The sequence below is a fragment of the Pan paniscus genome, chromosome 8 (genome assembly GCF_029289425.2).
Source record: "Pan paniscus chromosome 8, NHGRI_mPanPan1-v2.0_pri, whole genome shotgun sequence".
Classification (NCBI taxonomy): Eukaryota; Metazoa; Chordata; class Mammalia; order Primates; family Hominidae; genus Pan; species Pan paniscus.
The window spans coordinates 144725345-144750122 of record NC_073257.2 but is presented as its reverse complement, the minus strand read 5'-3'; the positions used below and the strand labels follow the sequence as shown (position 1 = coordinate 144750122).

Here is a 24778-nt window from a genome sequence, read left to right as displayed (position 1 = left end):
TTTTTATTTTCTGTAGAGACGGGGACTCCCTATGTTGCCCAGGCTGGTCTTGAATTCCTGGGCTCAATGATCCTCCTGCCTCAGCCTCCCACAGTGCTGGGAAGGCAGGTGTGAGGCACTGTCCCTGGCCTTCCCCTTTCTTTGTAGGTGAACTCTTAGGGTTTCTCTCCTCCTCCTCCAGGAAATCACTGTGACGTCAGAGAAGCCTGACCCTTGGGTGGTGAATGCTGGGGGTGAATGATGTGGACCCTGCGAGTGGCTCTCACTGGGAAAACTGACCAAAGGCACGGCAGGAAGAAACTTGCCAAGTCCCATCCTTCTTTATTATCGTGTAGTTTTTGGTTAAATTTTAACCAGAAACATGTCTAGAAATAAAGAAGGGTTAGACACAGAAGTTCCACGTAGCCACTCTCCAGCAGCAGGGATGAAAGGAGCGTGTAGAAAAGTATTTCTAAAATACGGTTCACAACAAAAGGCCCGAGCACTTTACATGGGTTTTCCTTAAACCGCGTTAATAGGAAATCATTACGGCTTCAGTTTTTGAATGACTCTAGAAAACAGAACTGACTCCAGGGGATAAACATTTTCTATGCTACAAATAATTCTTCTAGTCATGGTGAACGTGAATATAAATCTGTGCTCCCGGATGCCGCGCCACTACACCAACGTAACGCTTTCGCTGTGAAAGGAGAATTCACTAAGAGGCTCCCACCGCTCCTGCCCTGAACGTGCCTGAGGGTCCGGACCACTGCTCAGAATCGAGGGGGTAATTCTGTTACAGTTCAGAAAACTACGGAGCCTACTGACAAACCAGCATGCAAAGTTCCAGGTTTACTATTAGGTCACTGCAAACAGGCAGAGATAATTCAAACGCTAAGTTCTGACAAACGCCCCAGTCCTCTGGATATCCACCTGGAGAAGCATTACTGGTCCCGTGGGGTTAGCCATTCCTTGGTAACTCACATTATGGACGCTGGTGCAGGTCTTAGACATTGCCGTGGAGTGGGAAAGGAGGACAACCAGCCAATCGCTTCACAGGCGGCCCCGACGTGCAAGTCCTGTCTTTAAAACCTGCTTCGTCCTGGGGAGGCCACGGAAAGTGCCGAGGAAGCCGCACCTCTGGAGTCCTCTGGCATCCCGTTGGGGTGGACACAGGCGGCACCCCCGAACGTCAGTGCTCATCAAACATACACGGGCCAACGGACACACAGGGTGGAGACAAGGTCCTCAGACCCTAGAAGACGCCTCTGCTGAGGCCCCTGGGTCCTGGCAGGGGACATGGCGAGGGCCTCACAAGCACCACACCCAAGCCTGACGATCTTTGATGGAAACAGCACACGTCATCTCAAATTAACTCCCGGAGGCTCCAGACTCCTTTCCTATGGCACACACATGTGCGGCTTCTTGGAAGCGAGAGTGCGACTCACCCGGCCCCCAGGGCAAGGAGGGCAGCAAAGGCCAGAGAGCGCTGCGTCCCCCTCTGGGAGCGGCTCAGATCAGGGGCCGGCACTATAGCCACCACCCCCAAGTATGCTGGTGGCTACTAGGACCTATTAGCACACAGGCCCACAGGGCAACAGCTGTGCCCTCCAGGTTCGACAGGCTGGGGGTATAGCAGGTGCAGGGTAAGGATGAGTAAACCACCTTCCCGCTGCCTTCTGTCTGCACGCCCCCACCACGGGCCTCACACAGGCTTCTCCGGGGGCTGGGCCTGAGCTCGGCAGAGGGACCCCGGCCAGACTTGGTGTGGGAAATGTGTGGTGAGGCCGGGAGGCCAGGGTGGCAGGCACCAAGGACCCTTCCTCAGGGGGCACGCACTCATGCTTAGCCCCCAGTGAAGCCAGGAACGGCGTTCTGTAAAGTGTGCTATGGTGCCAATTTCCTAGCTTTTTAGGACCAGGGTGGGCACTGAACACAGAGAATGACCATCCCAGATGGAATTTGAGGAGCTGAGAGCCTGGCTTGCTGGGAGGGCTGTGGGGCGGGCCCTCAGACACTTCGCCAGCCTCCCTTACTTTGACTTCCCAAGAGAAAGCCCTTCTGGTGAGCTCCATCTTCTCAACGGTCTTCCTGGTGAATCCTAGACCCGAAGGGGTACCCTATCACTTGACAAAAGTGCCCACCGTGAGGCCCTGGAGCACAGACCTCACTGCGAGCCCCAGGGCCGGGCACAAGGCCCTGCATCCCGAGCTTATGGGGTGCAGAAATACAGCCAGTGAAAGGCGCTGTCATGGGGAGATGTTGGCGTCAGCATCCGAGTGGCCTCCCTCCTCTCTGTGTGCATTGTCAACGGCCACCCAGAACAACAACATGCTATAAAGACTCTTTCATGTCCTCTCCCAAGGTTGCTCCCGGACTCCAGCAGCCTGGCAGGCTCGGACACGGCGCGCATGGAACGGGAGCGGCGCCCACTTGCTCTCACGCCAGCTAGAGCTCAACAGACTTTCTGAGAAGAAGGCGGCGGGTCTCTTTCTCAGGCTGTGTCTAGCACCGTGCCGGGCACCCTCTGCTGGGCCCAGGGGTGGCTCCGCAGGACTGGCCCTGCCCGGTGGCAGAAGCACCTGCTGTGCCTCTGGGTGGCTCCTCCCGGACATCCCCAGCCTTCCACTGGCACGGCTGGACGTGGGGAGGGGGATGTGGCAAAGGGAGGGGGACGCAGGACACAGAGCTCAGCCCTGGTCTCAGGGTCCCCTGTATGCTTCTCAGAGCCACTGATTGCTAGCAAGGGAGCCGGGTGCGATGTGCGAAGGAGGAGGACGAATGAGGCTACACAGTGTCCGGGGTCTCCAGCAACCCCCTGCCTTGTCACGAGAGACCTGCTCTGTGCCCTACCTTTCCCACAGGTTTCTTTTAAACCAAGGGCAGGCAGAGGAATTTTTAAATAAAGTATGAGCTCATAAAAAATACAGAAAAGTGCATTAAAGGTTAGTGAACACACTACGGATTATGAATCAATTAGGAATGAGTCCAAAAAACAGTTCCTCGAACAGAGTCCCAGCATAGACCAGAGAAAATGCCACAGCGTCTTTTGTTTTTTGTCTTCTTTTTCTATAAAATGAGAAGATTCTTGGCATCAATATACCAGTTGAAAATATTGGGTAATATTTGCAAAGTGAACTTCCTAGAAAAAAATCCCCTAAGTACGAAGCTAATGTCATCACTATAATTCAGTATAACATTTTATTTTATTTTCAGTTGATGTCATAGGCCCTATATAGAAACAGACCAAATAAAATCTCTTTCTAAACAGAAAAATTAAAAAATAAATTTAATGATTTAAATCAGTGATTCTGTCGTTGCCATTGCTATTTTACACCAAGACTCTAGAATAACAAGTGAGTGAACCGAGCAGCACGGCTTAGCTCACATGCCCTCTGCAGGCCCCCACCGCCCTGACCTCCACCCTCAGGGAAGGGCGTCCCTGTGGCTGAGGAGCTGGCAGGGAGGGCAGAGAGGCTGCCACTGGCCTGCCTCGCCATCCAGAGCACGCTGGGCACGTGGCGAGGGCAGTGCCCCACTGGGTCTGAACAAGATCTGTCTACACACTGGGTCCCCAGGTAAGATGAGAACTTGACAATGACTAACGTTAGCCCACGGCAGCAGGAGGACGGGGCTGCGCTAACATTAACCCACGGCAGCAGGAGGACGGGGCTGCGCTAACATTAACCCACGGCAGCAGAGGACGGGGCTGCGCTAACATTAACTCACGGCGGCAGGAGGATGGGGCTGTGTGCATCTTTCCATCCATGCTGCTCTGGAGACGGTGCTGAGGCTCTGCAGGAGTGTCACTCTGAGCCAGGCTTTCTGGGGTCTGTGGGAGTTAGAAGGGACCGTCCCTGCCACCTGCCCTCTGGACACACACTGTGCCCATGTTGCCACATCGAGTCCGCTCACGGCTGCGGGATGGGCCAAATCCTGAATGGTGCAGGGCTTTGGAGGGCTGCGCCGACTGCAGCCGATGCAGGAACATCGTCAGGCTGAGGAGTCGGCCGCCATGCTCTCAGTTTTTAGGAGCTCAGGCCTGCCCATACACAGGGCTAGCGACAGCTGCACAGTCATCCCCGTCTGTCACGCCTGATGGGAGCTGCCAGTGGACACAGGGACCTGGCCTCTCCTGCCCAAAGCCTCACGGCGCCCACTGTGCCCACGGCTGAGGGATCAGGGGGCAGAGGGGCTCAACAAGGCAGCCGGTAACCAGATGAGGTCACAACTTCACCTGGAGCCTGGCTGCGGCCGGAGCAGCCAGCGGGTCTCAGGAGTCTGTGGGGCTGTGGGGGGCCATGACCAGGTGTGATGTTACCTACTGGCTGACAGCTGCCCCTCCTCCCAGGATGCAGTGCACACTAGAAGGAAGGACGCCTGGGCGCCAGGAATGCCTGAGGTCTGGGCCTGGGCTTACGCTGCTGGGCAGCCTGGCCTTGGCTGCTCTTGCTGGCCATGGTCTCCACTGAACGGCAGACACAGCCTTTGAGGCAGGTGCTGGGATCCTGCCTCGCGGGCAGTGGTGGTACCCTCCCTGGTGCCCATTGAGAGCCGTGTTCTGGGAAGCCCGGCTCTCGGGGTGTCTCCTTGCGACGTCAGCCCCTCTCCGAGGATGGCTCCTTCTGGATGTCAACGCCCCCAACGGCCATTCCCCTGCAGGCCCAGCTGGCACCTGAGCATGTACCTGTCAGTGATTGGCAACTGGTTGTTAAAAACGGCCACCAGCCTCCAAAGACGCATCCATCACCGTCACTGTCAGAGAGGTGATGGACGGCAGGTGTGGTGTGCGGTCGGGCCGTGCGGAGACGGGTGCGCCTGGCACTGCTGTCACTCTTTGTCACCACGGCCAGCTGAGCGCCCCAGCTGCCAGTTGCCACCGCGCGAGGCAGGAAACACACCCTCTGAACATCCCAGCAGCAGCCGGAGCCGCAGGCTGCATCACTGACTCGTGTGAGGACGCACGGCCCTCTCAGATGGCACACGACCGGCGTGTTTCATGTGGTGGGTTGTAATTACAGCTTCCGTGGTGCCAGATCTGACCCCAGTATCATCTTTTCAGTTCTGCTCTGTGAGCAAGTCTGCATTAATCTGCATCTGAAACACAGGAGGCTGCGCATTCCTGGGGGACAGTCTCTTTGCTTTGCACACAGAGCCTCTTTCACAGACTGGTGTGGGGCAGGGCAGGACTCCCGGATCCGATCCCTACAACCCTCCTGCCACCAAAAATCACAAGCAGGTCTCCACCTCGGGGTCTGAGAGCCTCCAGGGCCACCAGGCTGGTCGTCCTCCCAGACGCCCTGCCCCTGAACTCTCGGCAGGGCAAACAACCCTGTATTTAATCTGCTGCTGCCAGCCCGGCTCTGCCTGGCCTCCCATTGCTGTGGAGATGGATTTAATTAACCGCTGATAAGTCTTTCCAGCAAGCCTGCCACTGAGGGCGCCAAGGAGGCGCTGTGAGCAGGCAGAGGAACGCGGTCGGCAGTGAGGGCAAGAGGATGACCTCACCAACCCAGGACCCAGGGGGCAAGGATGGGCTGCTGTGGGTGGGAGCTCAGCAGTGAAACCAAAGCCAGGCCAGCCGTGGTTTCTGAAAGACCATTACACTCACGTGTCCCTTCGTACCAACACCGCCCCAGGGCGCCCATGCCACCGGGCACCGCCTGCCCCCAGCCTCCAGCATTCCCAGAACACTCCATCAGGCAAGATGCTCTGCGCTGTGATAAACATGGCTTCCTGATGCGCTCTGGCTATGCACGACTGTGTCACTGTCCACAAACCTTCAGAACCGCGTATGCTTACTCTGACCCTGGGCAATCTGAAAACCACCCCAGAGGAGGGCACAGATCTCCCCACGAACCCGGGGTGGAGGCTGGGTGTGGCCTTTGCCGGCTCCCAAGGAGCCAGACTGCAGGTACCAACGTGGCCTCTGGACGTGGCATCTCCACACGGGGGGTTGCGGAGGGTGGGGAGGACTGGCCTGCATGGAGCCCACAGGGTCTCACTCTAACCCATGCTGCTGTTTGACAGAAAGGCTCAGGGGAAGGAAGGACAGGTGCTCGAGATGCACCTGCTCCACACGGCTGGGGAGCGGATAACACTTCTAAGCCCTCTGGGAGGCCCTGCCCGCCTCTGTGTGGCCTCCTCTGAGGGGCTCACCACACAGCTGCTCTGCCAAGAGGAAGGGCAGAGCCCATCTCAAGGACTGAACCCACTCCATTCAGCCCCGAAGCTAGCTCCATCCGAGGACCCTGCAAGACACTCCTGCTGGCCTTTGACTCCGACACTCCCTCTCCTTTAAAATGCAGATGCTTCTTGGAAGGCAGAGAGATGTGCACAGACACTTCGGTGGGAAATCGCTCCCAGGCAGGTGGAGCAGAACTGAAGAGAGGTGGGGGAGGCAGCCGCCAGGCAAACCCACTGCCCCGGGCACTCCTGGTGCCCAAGGTCATGGTCTTGAGGGCAGGCGGTACCCTGATCCTGGTGCTGGGCCCACATAGCAAACGCACAGGACACACTTGCTGGACCAATGGGGCTGCCCACAAGGCAGCCAACAGTGGGACGCTCACCCACTCAGAACTTTAGCCATCCACAGGCCTGTGTGAAAAAGAACCTGCTCATCTGAGCAGCTGGAAACGCTGCGAATCCGCACTCTGCCCAGGCCATGCTGAGCTGCTCCATGCTCCAATTCCTCCTGATACTTCCCAGCTGCAAAGACACTGGAGGCTGGACCACAGTGCGAAAAATGAAAGCTGTACGAGGAAAACAAGGCCCTGGACCACAGGGATTCCTCGTCCACTTTTCATCTGAGGAAGGAGAAGCGCACAGCCTCAGGGAGCACCGAGATCAGTGGGCAGTGATGGTGGCCACTGCCGGGTGTGGTCCTGCCAGGACAGTCCAGCCCAGAGGTGATGCTTCTGCATCACACGAGAGCATAGCTGGCATCTCAGGCGCACCCGCAGTGATGCATCCCTGGAGGCTGCACGGGCGAATGGCGCTGCGGGTGGCGTGGACCGAGCCTGAATCCCGACCAGAGGTACCTGCACAGCCCCGGTTCCCCAGCCGCACTGAGCCTGGTGCCAAGCAGACGTGAGGAGACGCTGCCTGGGCCCTGGGCCTGACTCAAAGGATCTGTGCACTGAGGAGCTCCCAGGAGACTCGCAGGTCCGGGAGAGCCCAGGATCTGTGTGCTAAGGAGCTCCCAGGCACTCCTGTCAGTTCTTCATCAAAAAGCTTCATGTGGAAGGAAACTGCAACAGGGACGTGCCACAGGGCCAAGTGGAGATCGAGCTTGTTCACGCGCAGAGGCTGAAATCAGCCTGTTCAGGTGCAGAGGCCGGCATCAGCTTGTTCACACACGGAGGGAGGCCAATATCAGCCTGTTCACATGCAGAGGGAGGCCGGCATCAGCGTTCAGCACAGCCTGATCTGGTGCCGGTATGAGGGGTCCCCAAACACCTGCCCTCAATTCCTTGGTCCAAGTCAGCCTCAAAAGAAAATCGTGCAGAATTTTCTTTGGTTTCCACAAAATTTCTACGAAATGTTTTACAGTCAGAAACCTTTTTTAAAAACCATGCCATGCCAACTAGCAGATTTTGATTTTCCATAAGAGGGGCTTGGATGGCATTTTAAAATTCAATAATCTACCTAACTGGCACCTTAACTAATGCAGCTGAGATTAATCACCACCAACAAATACATCTGGTCATTTTTCAGTGAGATTTATTTTTAGGTAGGGCTTTCAAAGAAACGTTTTCTGTGCTAGTGTTCAGTCGACCACATGGCAGGAGACAGTCACTCCGGCGCTGCCTGCTGTCCTGGGCTGTACGGTGTGCCCCCAGATTCATGTCCACCCAGAGCCTCAGAAATGGGGCCTTGTTTGGAAATGGGGTCTTGCAGGTGTAACTAGTTAAGATCTCGGGATGAGACATCCTGGGTGGGGTGGGCCCTAAGTCCATGGACTCATGTCCTTGCAAGAAAAGGCCACATGAGGATGGAGGCGCAGACGGAGGTGATGCGGCCATGAGCCAGGGCCATCTGGGCCACGTGTGGCTGCGTGAGGCAAGGAGGGGTCCCCCCTGGAGCCTCCAGGAGCAGCGTGGCACTAGGACACCTTGATTTTGGATGTCCAGGTTCCAGGACTGTGAGAGAATAAACTTCTGCTGTGTAAGCCACCCAGCCTGTGGTCCTCTGAGCCACTGCCGCAGGAATCTCCCCACACGGAGACAGGAGACTGCGCGGGAGGGCTCCACCTGGCACGCACATTCCACGTCAACGGATGAGCAAACAGAAGACAGGCCGTGACCCTCCGGAGAGCCTGCACGTGTCTGCGGCCCACAGGGAGCGACATGGCCACGTGGAGGTGCCACGCAGCACTGAGGGGCCGCAGGTGACCCTGGGGATACCGCCCCTGCCCTGGGCCTCAGGGTCCTCCCCGTGGTCGGTTCCAGGGTCCTGTGACTCCTCGCGGCCCCCAGCCCTCAGGAAATCCCTGCGGCCATGGGATCCAGGTGCTCAGCTTCGGGCCAGTCCCTGCACCAAGCACTTAGCTTCAGTGAGCTGTGGAATTTGACACACAGCTGACGACTGTGTTGATGATGCCAGGAGGGAAAAGCGGTCCTTATTCCAGAGGTGTGGCCCTCCCTTGACTGAACAGTCCTACAAGAACTCTACACTACACATCATTTTCCCTATTTTCCACTAGGCTCGCTTTACTTACATAGTAAACTGTGTGCAAAATGTAACGAAAGACTTGTCAAATGAACAGCTATGTATCCACAGTCTTAAAGAGCCACGTGGGCAGGAAAACCCTCCAAACACTAATGCAAGGATCTTAGACACTTGCTGAGTAAACAATCCAGTTTAAAACTATTCATTTTTCTTCCCATTCCTTTGCAAACGGCAGACAAACAGCGCAGAACAGTAAGACCCACGTCTGTCCAGTGTGAGGGCATTATAAGCCAGGGCCTGGTAACTGCGTGGGCAGCTGCTGTCGCGGGCAGCATCCTAGAGCCCAGAGACCAGGGTGGCCGGGCGTGTGAATGAGCCGTGGTGGGTGGAGGCCTCCCTGCTCCCAGGAATGTGCATTGCCACTGCCTGGGGTGCCGGGGGCTCCCCTGGGTGGCATCTACGTCTGTAGGGGACATGGTGTCCAATTCTGGTGCCATTTAGACGGGGGGTCCCCTGGGTGGCATCTACGTCTGTTGGGGACATGGTGTCCAATTCTGGTGCCATTTAGACAGGGGCTCCCCTGGGTGGCATCTACGTCTGTTGAAGACATGGTGTCCAATTCTGGTGCCATTTAGAAGGGACCTTTGCAGACAGAACCTGGATTTCCCACGAACGCCCTGGGCATGCCTGGGTGATAACCACAGAGCACATGCGGCTTTCCTTCTGCCGATTCGTGTGAACACTGAGTTCTGCACTGGAGGAAACCCTCACTGGAGGAAACCCTCACCGGAGACCAGCTCCCTCCCAAGCTGATCGCGGGGCTGGAGAGCCCCCACTCCCAGCAGACGCAACGGAGGCTCAGCCACCACCTCCTGCGTGCCCTTCCTTGGTCCCCTCCTCATGTCTGACACCAACAAACGGCACCAGCGAAGAAAACCTGCTGCTAAAAACACCTGCGTCTGATACGAGGCAGGGGTGCGGTCACTCCCAGGGTCGTCTGATACGCAGGAGGGATGCGGTCACTCCCAGGGCCGCTTGATATGGGGCAGGGACGCAGTCACTCCCAGGGCCGCCTGATATGGGGCAGGGACGCGGTCACTCCCGGGGCGTCTGATACGCAGGAGGGACGCAGTCACTTCCAGGGGCATCTGATACAGGGCAGGGACGCAGTGACTCTCAGGGGCATCTGATATGCAGGAGGGATGCGGTCACTCCCAGGGATGCCTGATATGGGGCAGGGATGCGGTCACTCCCAGGGGCATCTGATACGCAGGAGGGACGCGGTCACTTCCAGAGGCGTCTGATACAGGGCAGGGACGCGGTGACTCCCAGGGGCATCTGATATGCAGGAGGGACGGGGTCACTCCCAGGGATGCCTGGTAAGTGGGAGGGGGCGCCTGATGCGCAGGAGGGACACCTGATACGCAGGAGGGGTGCCTGATACGCGGGAGGGGTGCAGTCACCTCCAGGGCCGCCTTCTCTGTTCTCTGACCTCTCACCGGGGGGAACCCAGGCCTGACTCTTCCCTGGGACTGTGCAGGGCTGACCACGCCGTCCCATGTGAATGACCGCCACGTCTGCCAGGCAGCGTGGAGACCCCACCCAGGGCCCACCTCAGGGCTGTGGTTCCGAGAACAGGGATGCACTGGGGAGCAGCTGAGCCCAAGCTGGCTGGACAGCAAGTCCACGGGAATGTTCCTCCCCCGTGGTAGCCCCTGCACTGGTTGAAAGTCACCTGGTCTGTACTGTCCCATGGAATAGCCACGCGGCTCTATCAGATCTGAATTATCAGATCTGAATTAAAATGAAATGAAGTGAAAAATCGGGTTCCTGGGCTGCCCTCGGTGCTTGTTAGCCTCATGTCCTGGCAGCCGCTGCAGGGGCAGAGGGGAGGCAGCTTGCGGTCAGGCTCACAGCAGGACATGCCAACGCAGCTGGGACTTCAGGACGCCACCTGGGTCAGCCAGGCCCGCAGGAGCTCTGCCACGTTCCTGCTTACTGTTCCTTTGAGAAATCCACTTGGGGCATGCAGAGGAGGTTCCAGGAAGACCGCAGTTTTCTTTCCCTTCCTGACTTATAGTCACCTCTGACGCTTCGACGGCCAGGCAAGCCCCACACCCGCTGTCTTAACAAGCTGCACGCAGAAGCTGCTCTTCCCACACCCAGGACACCTCTCCACAGAGCTGAGTGGGTGGGGATGCAGAGCGGCCGAGGAGCCTGCAGACAGGGCGTGAGGGACAGACGTGAACTGTCCTGCAGCAGATGGCGCCCCATCCCGCGCTGCCCACGCAGCCCCGGCCAGCACGTCCACCAGCCCACCCGGCTGCACTGGGTCTGTCACCTGACTCGCCCACGTGGCCCCGGCAAGCAGGACACCAGCGTGTTGGGGGCGGAGGCAGATGGGTGGCAATGATGCACCCCGTGGAGCCCAGAAAGGGGCCTGGCCGTTCCAGGGCAGAGGGGCTGAGGGAAGACCAAGAGGTGGTGGGGAGGGCCCCGCAGGGGCTGAGGACAGGGCAGGTGGACCCAGGCTGCTGGACTCCATTTAAAACCAGCTACTGTGAGGGAACTGAGAGGAAAAACAGCATTTCAAGTAACTCCATGTCTGTTCCAATTACTGTGGATGGGAAAGTGATAAAAAACAGAGACGACTCAATTCCTGAAGGACGGGAGCTGGTGAGGCTTATGGTGGTGTGGGCGGCTCTCAGACACAGGTGCTCACTCGCCCTGGAGTGCTCCACCAGCCGCTCGAGCAGCTGCCTGGAGGTTGCTGAAGCTCTTTACTGACTCTCAGGAGAAAGTGGCAGTTTCTGGAGAACTGTTTATCACCAGTTCACAAAGTAAACAGCCCCTTAAGCACAGCCATTAGAATTCCCGTCCTCTGTAGTTTGATGTTTAAAGTTAAGCATGAAGGCTGCCGTGGAAGATCCCACTGGTTTATCGGTGATGGGAATCTTCGAACTCTGGCTTCAGGCCAGTGCCCTCCCCAGCACTGGCCCTCTGCGTGGACCCCTTCAGCAGGGCACCCTCCCCAGCACTGGCCCTCTGCGTGGACCCCTTCAGCAGGGCACCCTCCCCAGCACTGGCCCTCTGCGTGGACCCCTTCAGCAGGGCACCCTCCCCAGCACTGGCCCTCTGCGTGGACCCCTTCAGCAGGGCACCCTCCCCAGCACTGGCCCTCTGCGTGGACCCCTTCAGCAGCGCAGAGGGCTGGGGCGAGGGCTCCTTTAGCGACAGCCTAACACGAACACGGAGGACGGGGTACAGGTGGGGGCGAGCATGGTCTTGCTTCTTCCTGGGTAAAACTCAGGCAGGTCCCAGACCTGAAACTGGAAGGTCCGGAGAGCCCACTGAGGCCCGGGAGGCAGTTCCCGCTCTGCACCCACCCTCCCTGGCGGGGTCCAGGGCACCGGGGCCATCTAGACCTGGGCAGGAGCTGCCGTGCTGTGACTGCCCGTGTGAGAGGAACTCTTTAAGAAATAGGACTGATCTTGGTGATCAAAAAACACTGCTGACAGTGACCCATGAGGGTTGAGGGCTGTGTGTGAAGGCACTTAGGGAGGCCAGGGGAGCAGGCCAGGTGATGCAGGAGAAGATGTGGCAGACCCAGGCCGGCTCCCGAGGCCCCTGCACGGTTCTCCCGCCATGCCTCCTCCTACGGTCACACCCACAGGCAAACCCCGGTGAGGTGCTTTCTTCCTTTTCTGCTCAGCAGAAAAAGGAAAGCCTTGCAGTCCTTCACAGGAGTTGCCCAGCGCCCCACAGGACCCAGCGTCCAGGCCCCCCACGCCTGCTGAGACCACAGCGGCCACACAAGCCCCACAGGCCCTGGAGTCCAGGCCCCCCACGCCTGCCGAGACCAGAGCGGCCACACAAGCCCCACGGGACCCAGCGTCCAGGCCCCCCACGCCTGCTGAGACCACAGCGGCCACGCAAGCCCCACAGGCCCTGGAGTCCAGGCCCCCCACGCCTGCTGAGACCACAGCGGCCACACAAGCCCCACAGGCCCTGGAGTCCAGGCCCCCCACGCCTGCCGAGACCAGAGCGGCCACACAAGCCCCACGGGACCCAGCATCCAGGCCCCCCACGCCTGCTGAGACCACAGCGGCCACGCAAGCCCCACAGGCCCTGGAGTCCAGGCCCCCCACGCCTGCCGAGACCAGAGCGGCCACACAAGCCCCACAGGCACCGGAGCCCAGGCTTCCCACTGCCCCCCACGCCTTGTGGTCACACAGCCCGGCCACCGGGCTCAGCAGCTGGCTCCCTTCACCAGGGAGGCTCCCGCGGCTGCTCCAGCGCGTGCCTCACCACGGCTCTGACCCGGCCAGGACCAGCTGCCCTTTACTGTGACATTTGCTCTACCAGAAGGAAAAGGCCCCTTCCAAGCTCCCTGACCTTTCCCCAATTGCTGGGCGCCCGGGATTGATCGGCTTTGGTCTTTCGCGGGTTCTTCTTGACTTTCATCCTGGCCCCTCCCAGTCAGAGCGGGAAGTACTTATGTGCACTGTGGACTCACTGGCTCTCGAGTAACAGGTTAGAAATGAGCTCACTCAGAGATGTTCCAGACCTGCCGGAAATGCCGCTTCCAGCCCCCTGCGGCTTGGCGGGGGTGGAGGAGGAGCCTATGACAGGGGCCAGCCTCTGTGGCCCCCAGGCCTTGCGCCCGTGTCCCGCACAGCGTCGAACGCGGGGACATGGATTCTAGCAAGTATGGGCACAGCCCCTGCCCTCGAGCCCTCACTGAGCCTGTGGGATGGCAGGCCAGAGACCGATCCATTCGACAGCCTCTACGAGGAGAAAGGAAGCGCAGCAGCGGGATGGAAAGGACTTCGGGGCCCCCGCTGGGGTGTGTGTGCTTTAAAAACTCCATGTGCTCCACAGCCCACCACATGCAGAGGCCCTGCCTTCCTCCTCCACAGCCAGATGAAGGGATGCCTCGACCAGGAGCCATTGAACGTTTAGGCAACGCCACCAGCACAGCCAAATGTTGACACACAGGCATGCGGTGGGGCCTTGTGGCAAGGTGCTGCCAGCTCAACCCAACAGAGGGTTTCAGGGGCACTCATTTCTGCCAACCACAAGAGACCCAGGATGATCAAACCCAGCTCAGTCTGTCTTTCAGAAACAATGTCCTGCCACCGTTGGAAGATGAATACGTGTGGGTGTTTGGAACTGGAGACTAAAATGGGAAGATAACAGTCTCGGGGACCGCCATGTCCCTGTTCGACTCACCGTGTCCCCATCCAACTCACCGTGTCCCCATCTGACTCACCGTGTCCCCATCCAACTCACCGTGTCCCCATCTGACTCACCATGTCCCCATCCAACTCACTGTGTCCCCATCCAACTCACCGTGTCCCCATCTGACTCACCGTGTCCCCATCTGACTCACCGTGTCCCCATCTGACTCACCGTGTCCCCATGCGACTCACCGTGTCCCCATCTGACTCACCGTGTCCCCATCCAACTCACCGTGTCCCCATCTGACTCACCGTGTCCCCATGCGACTCACCGTGTCCCCATCTGACTCACCGTGTCCCCATCTGACTCACCGTGTCCCCATCTGACTCACCGTGTCCTCATCCGACTTACCGTGTCCCCATCTGACTCACCGTGTCCCCCTCCGACTTACCGTGTCCCCATCTGACTCACCGTGTCCCCATCCGACTTACCATGTCCCCATCTGACTCACCGTGGCCCCATCCAACTTATTGTGGCCCCACTGTGGGCTGTCAGCTCATGCCCAGCACCTGGAGGGGCCACCAGGGAGGCTGAGGGTGAGGGCAGCAGGGCCAGAGTGGGTGGGCAACAGGTGCTCCACCATTTCCCACACCCCCCTCTTCACAGCTGCCCGGGAAGTGGAATCCCAAGTCATGAAAACTGGGAGGGAGGACCCACAGCCAGCGTGGACTGGACCACAGAGAAACATCGGCCCTTGCACTGAGCCTAGAGGCCCACTTCCTGTCGGTGGCACCTCGGCGCCCAAGCTGCTGGTCCCCGGCCAGCCCGAAAGCACACCCAGGAGCACCCGGGACCCCTGAGTTCCCACACCCAGGAGCACCCGGGACCCCTGAGTTCCCAGGCGGGGGTGACGACTCATTAACTCACGGAATAATGACTTTGCAGACAGAAAAGCACAATGTTTAAAACGGGCTCTGACAGTTTCTACGTGTTATGACGAAAAATCGCTGAGATCAAGTTGGACAGTGTGAAGGAGCTGACACTCTGCAGAGGCTGCAGCTCTGCAGGCATCGACGGGGTGGCGCTGTGACGGCACTCCAGCAGCTCCTTGTGTGCCGACGGTGGAAGCCACCGGGCACAGCCCCACAGCACTGTCACCCGCCATCCGGGGCAACCTTGAGGGCCCGCTCACCCTGGATTCCAACACGGATCCCGGATTCCAACACGGATCCCTCTGCTGACAGCAAAACATGCTTCTTCATTGCAAGGTTTTGCCTTAAAAAGTGCATCCCGGGAGGCGGATGGCATTGAAAGTGCCAGTAAGGGGCCACGCTCCTTCCACTGTTTTCCTCAACACAGAGCAAGGCATGAGACCGGGGCAGGAGGGAAGCCAGCGCCTACCTCCACGACGGACTTGGAATCCAGCCGGAAGTTGAAATCACCAAACACAAAGTAGGAAACCTTCTCGAATCGCTGATCGATGATTCTGGAAAGAAAAAGAGGACTTGTTACCGAGGGCGCTGAAGCCGGCCAGCCCTCATGCCCGGCCCCAGCGCTCCTCCACGCTCCCCATCCGCACACTCTCTGTTCTGTCACCTGCTGCAGGGGAACCTCGGTGGTTGCCTCTTTGCACACCCAAAATTCAGCTCTGAGGCCACCCCCAATACAGGTCCACTGAGCAGCGCTCAGCCCTTGGCAACACGGACACGCATCTGTTGCCAGCGACATGGAGGAAGAGGAAAGGCAGAGTCTCAGCTGCGTCCTCACCCACTGGGCCAGGGCAGCGTGAGAGCCTCACGCATGGAAAACCATAGCTGCCCCGAGAACGGGAAAGGGCCGGACAAGGATGCCTGAATAATCCACCACAGACCAAATAATCCACCGCAGAGCTCAGGAAAGGCGGGAGGGAGACAGACGGGAGGAGGGACCGACAGCAGGAGGGAGATGGATGGGGAGGCGCGTGCAGGTGAACCGGCAGGAACCGGAGCCCCCGCTCTCTCCTCCCAGACAGGGATGTCCCCTCAGACCTGTTTTGAAGGTTTACATATGATCTCCACTCGGACGTTTCAAAGTGAGAGGGTAACAGTGGCTGCATACGTGTGTGTATATTTTTAGCCAGGTACAGCTGTACTCAAGAAAAATTCTTCCTCATATTTTCAATCAATCACAATCAGTTTCCCAAAGGTTTTTCCACTGCGGCTTCCCTTACAGATATAAGCCTGTAAAAAGATCTCAGAAACCGCCAACTCACTCAAACCCCAAATCTCCCCTCAGCAGCTCCAGTCAGTAACGCCGTGAACTGCTTGCTTTTGAGGAGGGCAAGGCACTCAACCCTTCTGGTGTGAAAGCAACACGAGAACCTTTGCAATGTGGCACTGGCCACCAAAACCATCAGTGGAACAGAAACATGTGATCTGTAGACAAAAAAAGGAAATACTCTGGTTGCCAAATTTCCTAATTTCACAGCCCAGAGCCAGGTGGGGCTGCCAGGGCAGGGGCAGGCAGCACAGAGGCTGCCCATCCAACTACGCTGCACTTGGAGACAATAAACTCAGGTTATTAGCCAGGCAAAAGTGAGAGCTTCCAATCAGGTTAACTGCAGGTGTGCACAGCTGTCCACAGGCAGGGAGTGCCAGCCCGGGCAGGTCACTGCTGGGAGCACTGTGCCCTCCTGGAGCTGGTGACAGGGGCATGAGGGGCACGGTAGGGCCCAGTGGGATGAGGCCGGGAGGCAGGGGGCCCAACCAATCACTAACTCAGCCTTTTCCGGCTTGATCCATTCGCTTGAGAAGTAGAAGAATCCCCAAGTGAGCAAGCAGATGGTCTCCCGCTTCCCAGTTCTTACGTGGTCTTGTTCTGCGTTGCCCCGCCGCCACCGGTGACACCTCCACCCTCGGGTTGGAGAGCCAAGTGGCCGTGAGGCACCAGCCAGGGCCACCAATGGCTGTGGACCCGCTCTGCACTGTCCAGGGCCTTTAGACCAGAGCGAGGGAGGATGGAGCATCCGTGCAGGTCACACTTTCATGACTGAGTGCGGGTGGAACCATCACCACTGTATTTCACTTTGGCTATGGAGCGCAGGAGTTCATTTCCGTCTTAACTTGCACACCCTCAATATTTTTAAATCTACATATCGAAATTCGCATTTTCTCCCGATTTCACCTGTTCACAGCCTGCTGTTCTCTTTGGTTCCTGGCCTTTTCTCTTTGAATTCCAGGGGCCTCCCCATGAGTTCTGGAGAGTAACCCCCATCTGCGGTGAATATGGCGTGTGCTCCTGCTGGCCTGGGGCCCCCCGTGAGTTCTGGAGAGTGACCCCCGTCTGTGGTGAATACGGCGTGTGCTCCTGTCATCCTGGGGCCTCCCCGTGAGTTCTGGAGAGTGAGTAACCCCCGTCTGTGGTGAATATGGCGTGTGCTCCTGCTGGCCTGGGGCCCCCCGTGAGTTCTGGAGAGTGACCCCCGTCTGTGGTGAATATGGCGTGTGCTCCTGTTGTCCTGGGGTCTCCCCGTGAGTTCTGGAGAGTGACTGCCGTCTGTGGTGAATATGGCGTGTGCTCCTGCTGGCCTGGGGCCCCCCGTGAGTTCTGGAGAGTGACCCCCGTCTGTGGTGAATATGGCATGTGCACCTGTCATCCTGGGGCCTCCCTGTGAGTTATGGAGAGTGAGTAACCCCCATCTGCGGTGAATATGGCGTGTGCTCCTGTTGTCCTGGGGCCTCCCTGTGAGTTCTGGAGAATGAGTAACCCCCATCTGCGGTGAATATGGTGTGTGCTCCTGCTGGCCTGGGGCCTCCTTGTGAGTTCTGGAGAGTGAGTAACCCCCGTCTGTGGTGAACACGTGCTCCTGCTGGCCTGGGGCTGGCCTTTCCGTTTTGCCCGTGGTGGCTTCTGTCAGGCAAAAGTTTTAATTTCCATATAGTCACATGTATCAGTTTCCCCTGTGGCTGAGACGCCTGCCCCAGTGCCCACGCGGGCATGGAGCCCCCACCTTCATCTTTACGGTAGAGTTTTAAGGGTTATCCTTTAATCCATCCGGAATTAAGGTGTAGAGCAGGGATCTAAGTTTATCGATTTCCCAAGCGGACGGTCAATTGATCTGCACCATTTATTCAACGTGTCCCGTCTTCCCACCAAGTCTGTATCTCAACACAACATTCCCAGCGGCAGGGGTCTTTTTGAGACAATCTATTCTTTTCTGCAGATCTTTTAAAAAATCAATTCCTGCATGCTTTTAATTAGTACAACTTTTTATAGGGAAGTCCTTCTTGTTGACAGTTCTTTCAAAAATGGTCCCAGCTATTTCGTGCTCCTCTTGCCTGTTAATTGCTATAGTTTGGCTTGGCAAAGCCCACGAAAGTCTTGTTTATCTTTTTAATTGGAATTCCTTCCACTTTAGGTTAAATCTCAGTTGTAACAAGTTTGATCTATTCTAGTGTGATTTGCTTAAACGAGCCCCAAGCTCTGCCCAGGAGAAAGGGAAGCGCTTGCTGTGTCCTGTGAGCACAGAAAGCTCCGAGGGTGCGTGGAGGAAGACAGAGGGCCCTGTGCTCCGAGTCCCCAGGAGAGCGGCAGCCCGGGGCACAGAGGCTCCCGAGGGAGGGCGGCAACGCCCGCCGGCCAGCGGGCAGGATGCAGCCAGCCAAGCCCAGGTGTAGGCGAGACCACAGGATACCAAAGCCATCCCCACACGGCCAATCCCCACACGGCCAATCCCCACATGGCCAATCCCCACACGGCCAATCCCCACACGGCCAATCCCCACAAAACCAATCCCCACACGGCCAATCCCCACACGGCCAATCACTACATGGCCAATCCCTACACGGCCAATCCCCACATGGCCAATCACTACACGGCCAATCCCTACACGGCCAATCCCCACATGGCCAATCCCCATACGGCCAATCCCTACACGGCCAATCCCCACACGGCCAATCCCCACACGGCCAATCACTACACGGCCAATCCCCACACGGCCAATCCCCACACGGCCAATCCCCACACGGCCAATCCCTACACGGCCAATCCCCACACGGCCAATCCCCACACGGCCAATCCCTACACGGCCAATCCCCACACGGCCAATCCCCACACGGCCAATCACTACACGGCCAATCCCCACACGGCCAATCCCCACACGGCCAATCCCCACACGGCCAATCCCCACAAAACCAATCCCCACACGGCCAATCCCCACACGGCCAATCCCCACACGGCCAATCACTACATGGCCAATCCCTACACGGCCAATCCCCACACGGCCAATCACTACACGGCCAATCCCCACACGGCCAATCCCCACATGGCCAATCCCCATACGGCCAATCCCTACACGGCCAATCCCCACACGGCCAATCCCTACACGGCCAATCCCCACACGGCCAATCCCCACACGGCCAATCCCCACACGGCCAATCCCCACATGGCCAAGCATCTGTGTGCGGTGTCGCAGGAACAGACACGACTGTCACTTGGCTAAACAAACAGCAGAACCCTGACGGAACAAACTCTAATGAGTTCCCCAGTGCGAAGAGAGAGGAAATGAGGCCTCCCGGGCTGGCCCTCACTCCACTGACCGAGTTTCCTCTCTCAATACTCTGGGGTGCCACCTCACAGGAGGCCCTGCCCAGGCCTGGCTGCTCCTTCTTCCCGAGAAAGCCGCCAGGCGACACACCAGGTGGGCCTGCAACGCCCTGGAGACGCCGCGTCATCGTCCTGTCTGGAATCCTGCAGGATCATCATGAAACCCTAAACTGGATCACACTTCCTCGCCCTGCTCTGCTGACAGAACAGCTTGCGCCCATTAATAACAGCAGCTGCCTCTAAAGGGTGCACGGCGGCCGCAAGACGAAGGGGCTGTCACGGCCGAGGCAATCACCTGAGTGCCAGCCCCGCTGCCCTCCCAGAGCTCACTTTCAATTTCAATATAGTGCCATTTGGAGCAGGAGAAAAAAAAACAGTTGTTCTAAAATTAATTACCTTGTCAGTAGCTATTATGATTAAAACGTAGGCCCACATCAATATCATGTGCCTAATTCAAAAAGAGAATTACAAGAAGAGCCATAAAAATCAATTTTTTAGGCCTTGAAAATGGGTGTCTCTCTCTGTTTTGACAAGTGGTCTCATTACGCGGCGGAGGCACTGGGAGGAGGGGCTGCCTCATCGTCCCAGCAGCTGCTCCACCACGACGGCTGGGGGGCTCGTCCGCGTGTCTCCAGGACAACTGCGACCCCACGACACCACAGATTAAAGACTTAGGGAGAGTCACGGGTTGAACGTTCCGAATTACATTTCCAACAGCGGGCGCTTCCCTAACACAGCAGTGGGAACCGGGCGCGAGGCTGCTGGGGCCTGGGACACCGTGGGAGGCCCCACGGTGACAGGGCAGGCGGCGGGAGAGCGTCATCAGCAGTCCCACTGGGGCCCTAAAAAATATCAGACTCGAATGGGGCTAGTTTTTTTTCCCCCAAGGAGGAGCTAGTGCAGTGTGGGAAGCAAACTGGCCGTGAGACATTCATCCAACCAGGACACCTAACTTGCTAGGAGTTGGTTTTTTTCCTTCTTTCCTTTTTTATTTTTTAAGCCCTGAAAGCGACCGTAGCTGAAACCTTTGGCACTGAATTTTTAAAGGCCTAGGTTGTGTACAATTGGGAATCTATTAAAGTTGGTTTGTTTCTCTGCTATGGTAGAGACCACATTCTCTGATCAAACAACTTTACATAAGCAAAAACATCGGCAGTATAAAATTACTAAAACTACTGAGAATATTTTAGTTACTTAATCGCTTAAAAGTTTATCTTAATAATCATAAACACCTCACTGCATGGTTCATCACAGATGTGTTTAAGCCACTTCAAATAAACTCATCCCCCCAGAATAAACATACCAGCCTGTTTATTTTTACCTTCCTAGAAACTGCTGGACTATTTTTCATGACTTCACTTTTTACTCCACCCACTGTGAGCTCTGCCCCCGTAAAGCCTCAAGCCCTCAGGGTGAATCTCCCAGCACCACAGACGCAGGCAAGACAGCCGTCTAAGGCGCCCCCAGACAGAACCCAGGCACCACAGACCCCGCAAGACAGCCGTCTAAGGTGCCCAGACAGAACCCAGGCACCACAGAACCCGCAAGACAGCCGTCTAAGGCGCCCAGACAGAACCCAGGCACCACAGAACCCTGAAGACAGCCATCTAAGGTGCCCAGACAGAACCCAGGCAACACAGAACCCTGAAGACAGCCATCTAAGGCGCCCAGACAGAACCCAGGCACCACAGACCCCGCAAGACAGCCGTCTAAGGTGCCCAGACAGAACCCAGGCAACACAGAACCCTGAAGACAGCCGTCTAAGGCGCCCAGACAGAACCCAGGCACCACAGACCCCGCAAGACAGCCGTCTAAGGTGCCCAGACAGAACCCAGGCACCACAGAACCCGCAAGACAGCCGTCTAAGGCGCCCAGACAGAACCCAGGCACCACAGAACCCTGAAGACAGTCGTCTAAGGTGCCCAGACAGAACCCAGGTACCACAGAACCCTGAAGACAGCCATCTAAGGCGCCCTCAGACAGAACCCAGGTACCACAGAACCCGCAAGACAGCCGTCTAAGGTGCCCAGACAGAACCCAGGCACCACAGAACCCTGAAGACAGTCGTCTAAGGTGCCTAGACAGAACCCAGGCACCACAGAACCCGCAAGACAGCCGTCTAAGGCGCCCAGACAGAACCCAGGCACCACAGAACCCTGAAGACAGCCATCTAAGGTGCCCAGACAGAACCCAGGCAACACAGAACCCGCAAGACAGCCGTCTAAGGCGCCCAGACAGAACCCAGGTACCACAGAACCCTGAAGACAGTCGTCTAAGGTGCCCAGACAGAACCCAGGTACCACAGAACCCTGAAGACAGTCATCTAAGGCGCCCAGACAGAACCCAGGTACCACAGAACCCTGAAGACAGTCGTCTAAGGTGCCCAGACAGAACCCAGGCACCACAGAACCCGCAAGACAGCCGTCTAAGGCGCCCAGACAGAACCCAGGCACCACAGAACCCGCAAGACAGCCGTCTAAGGCGCCCAGACAGAACCCAGGCACCACAGAACCCGCAAGACAGCCGTCTAAGGCGCCCTCAGACAGAACCCAGGTACCACAGAACCCTGAAGACAGCCGTCTAAGGCACCCAGACAGAACCCAGGTAACACAGAACCCTAAAGACAGCTGTCTAAGGCGCCCCCAGAAAGAACCCAGGTACCACAGAACCAGCAAGACAGCCGTCTAAGGCGCCCAGACAGAACCCAGGCACCACAGAACCCTGAAGACAGTCGTCTAAGGTGCCCAGACAGAACCCAGGTACCACAGAACCCTGAAGACAGCCGTCTAAGGCGCCCTCAGACAGAACCCAGGTACCACAGAACCCTGAAGACAGCCGTCTAAGGCACCCAGACAGAACCCAGGTAACACAGAACCCTGAAGACAGCTGTCTAAGGCGCCCCCAGAAAGAACCCAGGTACCACAGAACCCGCAAGACAGCCGTCTAAGGCGCCCTCAGACAGAACCCAGGTACCACAGAACCCTGAAGACAGTCGTCTAAGGCTCCTCCAGGCAGAACCCAGGCAGATGGCGGGATGTGCTGAAGTAGCAGGGTCAGCCTCAGGGCTAGCAGAGCCCCCAAAGTGCCTGGGGCAGCCAGGCTGCTCACTGGGTGGAGTCACAGCAACCACTGCGCTTGAGGAAGCTCCTTGACCAACCTACTGATCCCCAGTGCCGCACCCAAAGGCCCCCTGACTTCCCCACCCAGTGAGTCCCAGCCTCGGAGCCCCAACCCTTTAGGGGTCAGCACCTGAGGTCACGGGGGTGGGGGAGGGAGGCGGGGCCCTGATGCAAGAGGAAGGGTGTCCTTGTAAAAGAGGAAGACACCAAAAGCTCACCTTCCCTCCCTCCCTCCACCACGTGAGGACGCAGTGAGAAGGCGGCCGTCTGCAAGCTGTCACCAGAACTCAGATCTCAGACTGAGAACTCAGGTCGGCTGCAAAGCCCCGCCACGGAGTTGTGTTGCGGCGGGTGGGGCTGAGATGGTCTCCGGACCTCAGCCTTGGGGCTGGGAGCATCCTGGGCCCCAGCAGTATGTGCCTTCTCAGTGTCTGGCACCTTTTAAAGCCCACACTCCCTTCGATGAGTCCATCCCCACATCAAGTGCTCTCGGGCAGAGTCGTGCGGGGAGCCCCGTGCAGGGCGGCAGGAGGGCTGTGCAGGGCTCTCCTTCGGCAGCCGCCGCTCTCATGCTCTCCACACGGAGCATCGCCATTTTACTTTTGTTTTTCTCACTCTGAGACCCACCCTCTCAAACTCTGCTTGGACACCGCCATAAACCACAAAAACGGGTGCGGCACAGAAGTGCCTCAACCTCCAGGACCCCCCACTCCTCTCCAGCTAGCAGAAGACACAACTGGCTGAGATGCCTGTGGTGACTTTGGGGTTCAGGGTGTGGAAAGGACCAGCGGGAGTGGAGACACACGGCCCCCACGGCCCAGCACAGGCATCGTCCTGTCTGCCACCGAAGGGCCGGGAACCACCCAAACGCTCTCCAGACAGCCGGCAGCGAGTCCCATGACCGAGCACCGTGGCTGGAGCTCGTGGAGACGTCCGGCAGACTCCGTTCACAGGATGCTGGACATGTTGGTCACAGGCGATGACATGTGTAAAGACATAAACCACACACAGGCGTCACAGCAACGTCACGTCGACGCTTGCCTCCACGCTGGCACATAATAAAAGTACAGAAACATCCGTGCCTGTGTCACAAGAAGCCAGAAAGCTGCAAAGGAGCGACAGGTGCTGAATTCAGGCTGATGCTGGGGGCCAGGATGGGGTTCAGGATGGAGGACGGGGCACCCGCGGGCCCACATGGTTTGTTTCTTAAGGAAAGGAAACATGCGGAGAACGTGCAGGGTGCGTGGCGGGTGCAGGCGGTGCCCCTGCATCTGCATAGCGGCACCGCCTTTCTCGGCGCTTGACTCCATGTTCAACAAAATGAAGATCGCAGCCATGGATCAGCTGAGGCACAGGCGAAAGGAGCCCCTCCTGCCGGGCAGCAGTGGACCGACCATGCCCTGGAGAGGCTGACGTGACACAGAGGCAGCGGGCTTCATGGCAGCGGAACGGCAGAGGGCACGGGCTTGTGCTGCCAGGAGTCCCGGGCATGCGGAGGGACACCACAGGGTGCCTGGTGGGCTCTGCAGACACATGACCTCGGCCACCCTGAGGTCTCCGAGTCTGAGAAAGCCTGATCAGGACGAGCCCACGACCAGCAAGAGCCTGTGAGCTGTTCTCCGAGGCCAGCGGGAGTGTGAGGAGCGCGAGAACCAGCCCTGTGGCCAGGAGCGCTCAGGGTGACCCAGATCTTTAATGCCGAGTTTGCCTTTGCCTGGAGACGCAGCAGCTTTTCTTTACTGGCTGCACAGCAAGGCAAGTTCTGGGAACGTCTAAAGAGAAACATTTAGGTTGGGGGCTCTTTGAGCAGCTGACAGCTAACTGATGGCCCTCCATAAAGACACAAAGCGGGGCTGGGGCGCGGGCATCACGTCACCTCTCCCTGGGAAACTAATTGCTTGGAATTGTTCAGAAGAACATTATTTTTCTGGCAATCATTTCCTTTGAATGCCCAAAATGAGCATGAAACAACTCTTTTGACTGGACATAAAAGTTAAATGTCCCAATGTTGATCAAATTAACTTCAGCGCCATGACAATGGACTGTATTTGTGAGAAAATAATGGGGGGACAAAGGGGTGCTTTATGCCGAGATTTCACAGTTGTAATGTAAAATGTTTCTGTTGAACTAGCCCAGGCCACATTTCAGAGGGGAGACAAAGAGTCCCGTCACTTATGGGAAAATCTCCTTTCCAGCTGAAAGCTCAGGAAGGTTTCGGGACGCCTCAGTGGATGGTGCCTAGGAAG

At 57.6% G+C, this 24778-nt stretch overlaps 1 protein-coding gene and 1 long non-coding RNA gene across 3 annotated transcripts in view; one reads left to right on the top strand and one right to left on the bottom strand.

Annotated features, from left to right (window-relative positions):
• INPP5A (inositol polyphosphate-5-phosphatase A) overlaps positions 1 to 24778 on the bottom strand; it is a 254391-nt gene that overhangs the window by 39542 nt on the left and 190071 nt on the right. For both annotated transcript variants that reach the window (XM_034951471.3, XM_003816261.6), the window contains exon 9: positions 15232 to 15316. In XM_034951471.3, the coding sequence (XP_034807362.1) occupies positions 15232 to 15316 (85 nt within the window). The remainder of the gene's footprint in view (positions 1 to 15231; positions 15317 to 24778) is intronic.
• Positions 3163 to 24545, top strand: LOC117978644 (uncharacterized). Its single transcript, XR_004669320.3, has 3 exons — positions 3163 to 3557; positions 17048 to 17210; positions 19447 to 24545. It is a non-coding gene; the product is annotated as an uncharacterized LOC117978644 (long non-coding RNA).